Source organism: Trichomycterus rosablanca, chromosome 20, assembly GCF_030014385.1.
Source record: "Trichomycterus rosablanca isolate fTriRos1 chromosome 20, fTriRos1.hap1, whole genome shotgun sequence".
Lineage (NCBI taxonomy): Eukaryota > Metazoa > Chordata > Actinopteri > Siluriformes > Trichomycteridae > Trichomycterus > Trichomycterus rosablanca.
The window spans coordinates 28,087,377-28,097,376 of NC_086007.1; the positions used below are offsets into that span (position 1 = coordinate 28,087,377).

Genomic DNA, 10,000 nt, shown 5'->3' on the forward strand with positions numbered 1-10,000 from the left:
AACGCCCGGCGCTACTTCAGTGTCGACGCTGGAACTGGATCCATACGAACCATCGCTCAGCTGGACTACGAGACCACGCCCGTGTTCCATTTCCACGTGGCCGTGAGGGACGGCGGGCGCCCCCAGCTGTCGGCCGAACACCCCGCCGAGGTCACCGTCCGCATCCAAGACGTCAACGACTGCCCGCCGCTATTCTCCCACGATTTCTACGAGTCCGTGCTACTGCTCCCCACCTACGAGGGCGTCGAGGCCTTAACAGTCTCCGCCTCCGATCCCGACGCAGACGGCCAATCAGAACTCGCCTACTCGCTGGCGGACACCAATCTGGAGCACTTCGCTGTGGACGCGCGGTCCGGTCTGATCACGGTCCGGAACAGCACCTTCGGTAAGGACCGGTTCCGCTTTAACGTGCGCGTGACGGACGGGCGCTTCTCCAGCTCGGCTCTGGTGACCGTCGTGGTGCGGCAGGCGCTGGACAGCGGTCTCGCCTTCACACAGGACGTCTACAGCGCCAACATCCAGGAGAACGACGCCAACGTGACCACGGTCGCAGTGGTTACGGCGCTGGGGAACAGACTGAACGAGCCGCTGCGCTACACGCTGCTCAACGCTGGCGGGAAGTTCCGGATCCGCCCCACGTCCGGCGCCATCGAGACCGTCGGGGTCCCGTTAGACCGCGAGGAGAAGGAGGAGTTCGGACTGCTGGTGCAGGCGAGTCGGGAGGAGGACAGGCTGCGCGTGGCGAGGGCGCTCGTCCGCGTACGCGTCACAGACGTCAACGATAACGCGCCCATTTTCGTCCGGCTGCCTTATTACGCCGCCGTGCAGGTGGAGGCGGAATCGGGGGCGTCCATATTCCGGGTGACCGCCGTGGACGAGGACAGGGGTCCGAACGGTGAAGTGAGCTACTTCCTGCAGGACGAGCCGGGGCATTTCGAGATGGACCGCGTGAGTGGCGAGCTGCGGTTACGCCGAGCCTTCGAGGCCGATTTATCCAGCGTGGAGTACCAGGTACTGGTGTTTGCCCGCGATAGTGGCACGCCAGCGCTGTCCTCCTCCATCACCTTTCCTGTGACTGTTGTGAACCGGGCCATGCCCGTATTCGACCGACACTTCTACTCTGTAAAAGTGAGCGAGGACGTCCCGGTGTTCACACCCGTCCTGGGCATCAACGCCAGCAGTCCGGACGGGCAGAGCGTCCTTTACACGATCACGCACGGCAACCCCGATACCCTCTTCTCCATCGGGTTCGACACCGGCATCATCAACGTCATCGCGCCGCTGGACTACGAGACCGGCCGAGTCCACAAACTGATCGTCAGGGCAACGGACTGCCTCACGGGGGCACGGGCGGAGGTGGACGTGGAGGTGACCGTGCAGGATGTAAACGATAATCCACCCGCGTTCGAGCAGTCGGTTTATAAAGCCGTGATCTCTGAAACCGTGATGATCGGGACTCCCGCCCTGCAGGTCCAAGCCACCGATAACGACTCGGTGAAGAACGCGGCGGTCCGTTATCAGATCCTCCCTGACCGGAGCAACAGTACTGACCACTTCCACATCGACAGCAGCAGCGGTTTGATTCTGACCGCTCGCTCCCTCGACCACGAGACGTTCCAGCGCTACGTGTTCTTGGTCAGAGCGACGGATAACGGCTTCCCCCCTCTGAGCGGCGAGGTCCGGGTCGTGGTTCAGGTGACGGACACGAACGATAACGCTCCCGTCTTCAACCAGCTTCTGTACGAGGCCTCGGTTCACGAGCTCGCCCCCAGAGGACACTTCGTCATGTGCGTCCAGGCGTCCGATGCGGACGAGTCCGACGCCGACCGGCTGAATTACGGCCTGGTGTCGGGGAACGAACAGTTGCTGTTCGACCTGGACGCGTCCTCGGGCGTCCTCACTCTGAGCGGGCAGCGGCGGTCTCAGAGGATGCCGTCCGCCGTCAGTCTGAACGTGAGCGTCTCCGACGGCGTCTTCACCAGCACGGCGCAGGTCCACGTGCACGTCGAGTGGGCTAACCTACACGCGCCGCGTTTCACCCAGAGCGCGTACGAGGCGGAGATACGCGAGAACGCGCCGGCGGGGTCGAAGGTCGTCACGATCCGGGCTCAGGACGCCGACCCGGGGACGTTCGGAACGGTGCGCTACGTTCTCCTGTCCGATTCGGCGAGGTTCTTGTTTGAGGTAGACGGCGGCGGTCAGGTTACGACTCTGGAGAAGTTGGATCGTGAGGAGCAGGGGGAGTTCGTCTTGACCGTCGCGGCGGTGGACCCGGGTGGAAAGACCACGTACGCCCAGGTCCGGATCACAGTGCTGGATGAAAACGATAACGCGCCACTTTTCGACGCATCAGAGTACCGCGCCAGCGTCCGAGCGGACGTCGAGCCCGAGTTTCTAGTGACGCAGGTTCAGGCGTGGGACCCTGACCAGGGCACCAATGGCGAGATCAGTTACAGTCTGTACAGTGAAGCCAGCGCTCAGGTTACAGACCTGCTGGACATCGACCCTGACAGTGGGTGGGTGTTCACCAAGGGTAACTTCAGCCCCCTTCAGGGTTCGGTTCTGTCCTTTTTCGTGAAAGCCCTGGACAGTGGCGCACCGCCTCGCCACGCCATCGTTTCGGTCTACATCCACGTCCTCTCGAGCGATGCCCACCTGCCCGTCTTCAGCCAGCCGCACTTCTCCTTTACGGTTCCAGAAGACTCGCCCATCGGCTCCACGCTGGGGGCGGTGCAGTTACAAAACCAGCGTGGACAGAACTCACTGCAGGTCAGCTTCTCCACCGTGAACGGTCAGGCCGCGGAGAGCAACAGCGACGGCGTGTTCGTGGTGGAGAAGGGCAGCGGACTGATAAAGCTGGACAAACCTCTGGACCACGAGCGAACCTCCGTCTTCCGCTTCAAAGTCACCGCGACTCTGCAGCAAGGACTGGTGGACTCGGTCTCCAGCGTAGACGTGGAGGTCAAAGTTCTGGATGTGAATGACAACAAACCCGCGTTCGAGTCCAACACCTACGAAGCGTCCGTCAGCGAGGGTCTTCCTGCCGGCACCAGGATCCTCCAGGTTCAAGCCACGGACCTGGACTGGTCGGCCAACGGTCAGGTGACGTACAGCCTGGCACCGCCCGGGCTCCTCGGCTCGGCGAGCGATGACTCGCGCAGTGAAGGAGGGTTCTTCACCATCGACAGCACGTCCGGGTGGATATCCACTCTGAAAGGTCTGGACCACGAGCTCGTCCCCGCCCACAATATCACCGTCTGGGCGTTCGACCTCGGCGAACCCGCCAGCCAGTCGTCCTCGACCACGGTCATCGTAGCGGTGGGCGACTCCAACGGTAACGTGCCGGAGTTTCTGCAGCCGAGCTACTACGGCAGTGTGAGGGAGAGCGACGCCCCCGGAGAGGTGGTGGTCGTGCTGAACTCGCGCGACCACGACAGAACACCTGGCAACCGGCAGGTCACCTATCACATCACAGGTACGTCACGTCTATTATCACCGATAACTGATCCAAGGTTTTTTACACCCGAACAGAACCGGTTCAAGAACCAGAACCAGAGTTCTATTGGTGGAGAAGCACTAACGGAGTTCTGAGCCATTATTCTGATATTTTAGGGATTATTGATGATATTATTGGGTCGTGGTTGCCCACGCCGACGCTCCTCCCAAAAAATAGAATAAATAAACGGTACAGATACTGCAGGAACCTCCGCTCAGCCCGTCCACACGGGGAGGGAAAACCTGCCGTGCACATTTACATGCGCTGTCAGATCCGCTTAAGAGCCGCCAGAACAGCTTCCAGAGTCGTCTGAAGCTCCTGCACGCTCACGCTCACGCTCACACACACACACACACACACACTCACACACACACACACACACACACTCAGGTGCAGGCTTGTACATCACTCTATATAAGCAGTTTGGAAATTCATAACATTGCATTAGTGAGCTGCCATGGTTTATAATTCATGAGCTCCTGCTCACACACACACACACACACTTCTCAAACACACACACACACATACACACACTTCTCAAACACACACACTGTTCAGCTGGTATGGAATATAGATTAGGGCACAGCCTCACTGGTTGTAAACATCACGTCAAACAGAGCTGACACTCGGAGAGAGTAATTTTATCTCACACACACACACACACACATTTATTACACTTCTATATGCTAAACTAAACACACGTCACATCAAAGTGTGTGTAAGTCACTACTGCTGGTACAACACGGTGCAGTTACAGACCCCCTTAAAATGCCATATTTGGTCACAGTTTGGTTCCCTGTTTATTACGGTACCCAAAAAAAACCCCAAACACCTGCACCAGGGTTCATACGGAGAGCCGTATCACGCACAGAGAGTTGCGTACTGATCTCCATTATGCCCCATCTCTGTGCAGTCTGACTGGTCGGTGTAGCCAGTGGAGCTGGTAGTGTGGGTGCTGCACAATAATAATAATAATAATAATAATAATAAATATATATACAGTATATTAATAATATTAATAATAAAATATTAATAATAATAATAGAAATAATAATAATGAAATAATAAAAAATTATAATAATTATAATAATAAAAATCATAAAAAAGTAATAATAATAATAGTAATTGTAATATAATGACAGTTAAAATCATATATTAATCATAACAATGTAATAAGAATAATTGGAATAATAATAATAATAACAGTAATGATGATTATAATTTACAGCTATTTGTGGACTGTGTGTGTGTGTGTGTGTGTGTGTGTGTAGTTCAGTGATTGGACGTTTATCCAGCCAACTGTTGTTGATTACTGTGTTTAATTCTCTCTCTCTCTCTCTCTCTCTCTCTCACACACACACACTCTCACTCTCTCTCTCTCTCATTACAGGTCGTTAGCGCGTGACCTTAATGATTTAAATGAGAACAAACGGTGTGATTAGAATCATTTATAATAAAGAGCTGGAGGTTATTAAATCTGAACACGTTCTGTCTGGTGCAGCTGCTGAAAGGGGTTCGGTTCTCGACTCGCTCGCCCGTCAGTCTGTTCCATTTCTCCCAGTTATTCCAGTTAACTCGCTCGGGGTCGGGGGGTCAGAGCGCAGGATCAGTCATTGTTAATGTCCTTGCTCAAGGGCTGGGATTTGATCCTATGACCTTCTAGTTGGTAACCCGCGGCGGTACCCACTAGGCGAGCACTGTTACTACATGATGCCGGTGACATTTAGAAAAATCAACATTTACAGGGCAGCAGGTGCTCAGCGGTTTAGGTACTGGACTCGGACTAGAAATCAGAAGGTTGCCGGTTCAAGCCTCTCCACAGCTAAGCTGCCACTGTGTGTTGGGCCCCTGAGCTTCTAGCTACGTATTCGACACGGTGCAGGTCCTCCTCAGACGCTGTGGTGCATTGTGGGATATCTATATTACCTGTAAACAGGGTGGGTGGAGGTTCGCCCCTGGAGTTTCGTCGACTGACCCTGTTTGCGTTTGTGCAGGCGGTAACCACGGCGACGCGTTCGCCCTCAGCCTGCTGCAGTCCGACTGGAAGCTGTACGTGAAGCGGCCGCTGGACCGCGAGCGCCGGGAGCGCTACGTCATCAACGTCACGGCGACCGACGGCCTCCACGTGGCCGCGGCAACCGTCCACGTGCTGGTCACCGACGCCAACGATAACAGCCCAGTGTGTGAGCCGGTGAGACACGCCCACACTCACACTGATACATCTATACACTGAATGCTCAAAAGTATGTGGACGGTGTTCTAATTACCACACGCCTGGATGTGTTATTCGTGTGTGTGTGTGTTTGTGTGCAGGTGCTTTACACCGCGTCCGTGTCGGAGGACGTCCCCGTGGGTACGTCCGTCCTGAGAGTCAAAGCCAGCGACGCCGACACCGGCTCCAACGCCCAGCTGCAGTACGCCATCCACGGCGCCGGGGTGGAGGACTTCACCATCCACCCTTACACAGGTGTGTGTGTGTGTACCACGGCGTGTTTATCCCGGTACGATGTACTGACCCGATATTATTGCAGGCGAGCTGAAAACCGCGACGACGCTGGACCGAGAGAAGGTAGAGCGCTACTCCCTGGTTGCCAGGGCGACAGACGGAGGCGGGCTGTGGTGCGAGGCGACTGTTTCCGTCACTCTGCTCGACGTTAACGATAACCCGCCGCGCTTCGGGTCCGCCCACTACGAGGCCAGCGTGCACGAGAACACGGCGGCGAAGGCGCTACTGACGCAGATTAACGCCGTCGATCCTGATCTGGGTAACACACACACACACACGGTTAATTTAACTGTGCTATCAGCCGGTCGGGTGTCTGTATGGGCGAGGGGTCTTAGTGCAGCGCCCCGATCAGCCAGCAGAGGGAGTAATTGCAGCAGTATGAGGAGGGTATAACTCCGGCGGAGGGGATTCCTCATACTGCTGCAATTACTCCCTCTGCTGGCTGATCGGTGGCGCTGCACAGAGACGGGGGACCAATCATTTCCCTCCGTATCTCCTAGGCGACGGGCGTAAGGTCACGTACTCCCTGCAGGACTCGGCCGGCGGCGTCTTCTCCATCGACCGGTGGACGGGCGTGGTGACTCTGGAGCGCCCCCTGGACCGCGAGGCGCAGTCCTCGTACCGCGTGGTGGTGCGGGCGTCCGACATGGGCGTCCCGCTCCGCCTGTCGTCCCTGACCAACCTCACCATCGCCGTGCTCGACGTCAACGACAACCCGCCGGTGTTCGAGCGCCGCGACTACAGCGCCACGCTGGGCGAGGACGCCGCGGCGGGCACCGCCGTGCTGCACGTCCACGCCCACAGCAAGGACATCGGCACCAACGCCGACATCTACTACAGCATCCGGTCAGGGAACACGCACGGCCACTTCAGCATCGACACACACACAGGTGAGGGAACGCTGAGGGAAAGGTGTGTGATTTGGGACACGTCCATTTTCATGTGTCCTACATAGTCAGCGTGGTGTAACGGATTGAGACACGTCCACAATGGACTCAAGATCCAAAGTGTTTATGTGCCCTACATAGTCAGTGTAGTGTGATTTAGGACACGCCCATGATGGACCAGTGATGCGGGGATGTTTGTGAAATGTGCCCTACAAAGTTAGGGTTACTTGTGATTTGGGACACGTCCATGATGGACTTATGATCCAAAGTGTTTATGTGTCCTGCATAGCCAGAGTGATGTGTAATTTGGGACACGTCCATGATGGACCGATGATATGTTTTTTGAGTGTTCATGTGCCCTATATAGTCAGCGATCTGTGATTTGGAACAGCTCCATGATGCTTGTAAAAGTGTCTATGTGCCCTACATAGTCAGTGAGGTGTGATTTGGGATGTGTCCATGATAAAGGATGATGCTGTGATGTGTTAAAGTGTTTATATGCCCTACTTAGTCAGTGGTGTGTGATTTAGGACACGTCCAGGATCGACTAGTGATGCTGTGATGTTTATGAGTGTTTATGTGCCCTAGATACTCAGTGTGATGTATGATTTGGGACACGTCCATGATCGAGGATAATGCTGTGACGTTAGTAAGTGTTAATGTACCCTACATAGTCTGTGTAGTATGATTTAGGGCACGTCCGTGATCGACTAGTGATGCTGGGATGTTTGTGAAAGTGTGCCCTACATAGTCAGTGTGATGTAACGGATTGGGACATGTCCATGATGGACTCATGATCCAAAGTGTTTATGTGCATCCATGATCGAGGATAATGCTGGGACGTTTGTAAGTGTTTATGTACCCTACATAGTCTGTGTAGTGTGATTTAGGACACGTCCGTGAGCTAATAGTGATGCTGTGAAGTTTGTGAGTGTTTATGTGCTCTATATAGTCAGTGTGATGTAACGGATTGGGACACATCCATGATGTTCTTGCATTCAGTATACTCAGTATGATGATGACTGGATTTACTGTGTGTGTGTGTGTGGTGTGTGTGTGTGTGTGGTGTGTGTGTGTGTGTGTGTGGTGTGTGTGTGTGTGTGTGGTGTGTGTGTGTGGTGTGTGTGTGTGTGTGTGGTGTGTGTGTGTGTGTGTGTGTGGTGTGTGTGTGTGTGTGGTGTGTGGTGTGTGTGTGTGTGTGGTGTGTGTGTGGTGTGTGTGTGTGTGTGTGTGTGTGTGTGGTGTGTGTGTGTGTGTGTGTGTGTGTGTGTGTACAGGAGCTATCTCTGTGTCCCGCCCCCTGGACTTCGAGACCTGTAAGGATTACTTCCTAACGGTGGAAGCGCGTGACGGCGGAGCTCCGCCCCTCAGCGCCGTCGCCATGGTGAACATCAACGTGACCGACGTCAACGACAACGCGCCCATGTTCAGCCACGATGTTTACAGCGCCATCATCAGGGAGGACGCCAACATCGGCGCCGCCGTGGTCAAGGTACCCAGATCCGATTCGAACCAAACGCTCAGTTTAGGGAAGGTCCTGTCCTCAGTCCTGATCTCAGCCCCACCCAACAGCTCTGGGATGAACCGGAACACCGACTGATGGGCACGAATTCCCACACACAGACACACTTCAAAGTCCCTTCTTGCAGCCTCCACACTTTTCCAAGACCTTCCATACGATTTTAGAGTGTGTCTAAGGGGATTTGTGCCCATTCAGACTGAACGTAAAGGGTTAGGGTCAGTTCCTCATCACACATTGTCTTTCGGAGCGCGGCTTAGTGCTTCATATTTCGTCGTGCGGTGGTTGAAACGGTGTCGTGTCGCCTAGGTGACGGCCGAGGACGCGGACAGCCGGGTGAACGGCGACGTCCTGTACTCCATCGTCAGCGGCGACCGGGAGAACCAGTTCTTTGTGGAGCCGGTGACGGGCCAGATCAAAGTCAACAAGCAGCTGGACCGAGAGACGGTGAGGAACAGCAACGTCATGTGACGATTATCGACCGGGGGTGTCTGTGCAGCGGCATCGATCAGCCAGCAGAGGGCGCCAATGCTGCAGGTATGAGGAATCCCCTCTGCTGGCTGATCGATGCCAGCTGCTCTACCAGTGGTCGGACTGAGCACGTGCAGATTCATCAGGAAACACAAAACTGCAGCTTCAGTGCTCAGAAGGTGCTGATGCTGCGGTATCTCCGTGGTTACTGTTACCATGGCAGCTGTTAATTTCCATTCATCCCTCTGTTTCTCCTCCTCCAGATCGCCGGTTATGCGCTGGTGGTCCGAGCTCTGGACGGCGGGACCCCCGCCATGTCCTCCACGGTGATCGTGAACGTGGACATCTCCGACGTCAACGACAACCCGCCCGTTTTCACCCCGGCCAATCACACGGCGGTGATTCAGGTACGCTGACGAATGATGGATCAGTGGTGGATCGTTAGCCGTTATCCTGTTCGCTGATTTGTGTTCTTGCGGTGCAGGAGAACAAGGCGGCGGGAACGAGCATCCTACAGCTGACCGTCACCGATAGAGACGCCGCCCACAACGGCCCGCCCTTCCACTACCGCATCCTGGCGGGAAACGAGGAGGCGTGGTTCAGGCTCGACAGGGAGGGGCTTATGACCTCCAATCAGATGTTCCGAAGGTCTGAGGGAACTGAGTACATCGTACAGGTGGAGGTGAGAAGAAACCACGACTGATATATTAATATATATTTATTATTATTATTATTATATTTGTATTATTATTATTATTATATATTTTTATTATTATTATTATATTGTAAAATTATTATTATTATTATTATTATTATATTTTTATTATTATTATATTATTATATTTATATATTATTATATTTATATGATTATATATTATTACTATTATTATATTTATATTATTATATATTATTATTATATTATAAAATTAATATTATTATTATTATATTATTATTATATTTATAGTATTATTATATTTATATTATATTATTATTATTAATATTATTATATTTATATTATATTATAAAATTATTATTATTGTTTTTATATTTATGTTATTATATATTATTATTATTATTATTATATTTATATTATTATATATTATTATTATTATATTATAAAA

The 10,000-nt window shown here is 53.1% G+C and overlaps 1 protein-coding gene across 3 annotated transcripts in view; it reads left to right on the top strand.

Moving 5' to 3' along the window:
- fat3a (FAT atypical cadherin 3a) overlaps nt 1–10,000 on the top strand; it is a 42,435-nt gene that overhangs the window by 22,808 nt on the left and 9,627 nt on the right. For all 3 annotated transcript variants that reach the window (XM_063017280.1, XM_063017279.1, XM_063017281.1), the window contains 9 exons: nt 1–3,475; nt 5,491–5,687; nt 5,810–5,963; nt 6,028–6,261; nt 6,503–6,892; nt 8,167–8,381; nt 8,718–8,855; nt 9,143–9,286; nt 9,364–9,561. The exon at nt 1–3,475 is cut by the window's left edge and continues 626 nt beyond it. In XM_063017280.1, coding sequence (XP_062873350.1) covers nt 1–3,475; nt 5,491–5,687; nt 5,810–5,963; nt 6,028–6,261; nt 6,503–6,892; nt 8,167–8,381; nt 8,718–8,855; nt 9,143–9,286; nt 9,364–9,561 — 5,145 coding nt within the window. The remainder of the gene's footprint in view (nt 3,476–5,490; nt 5,688–5,809; nt 5,964–6,027; nt 6,262–6,502; nt 6,893–8,166; nt 8,382–8,717; nt 8,856–9,142; nt 9,287–9,363; nt 9,562–10,000) is intronic.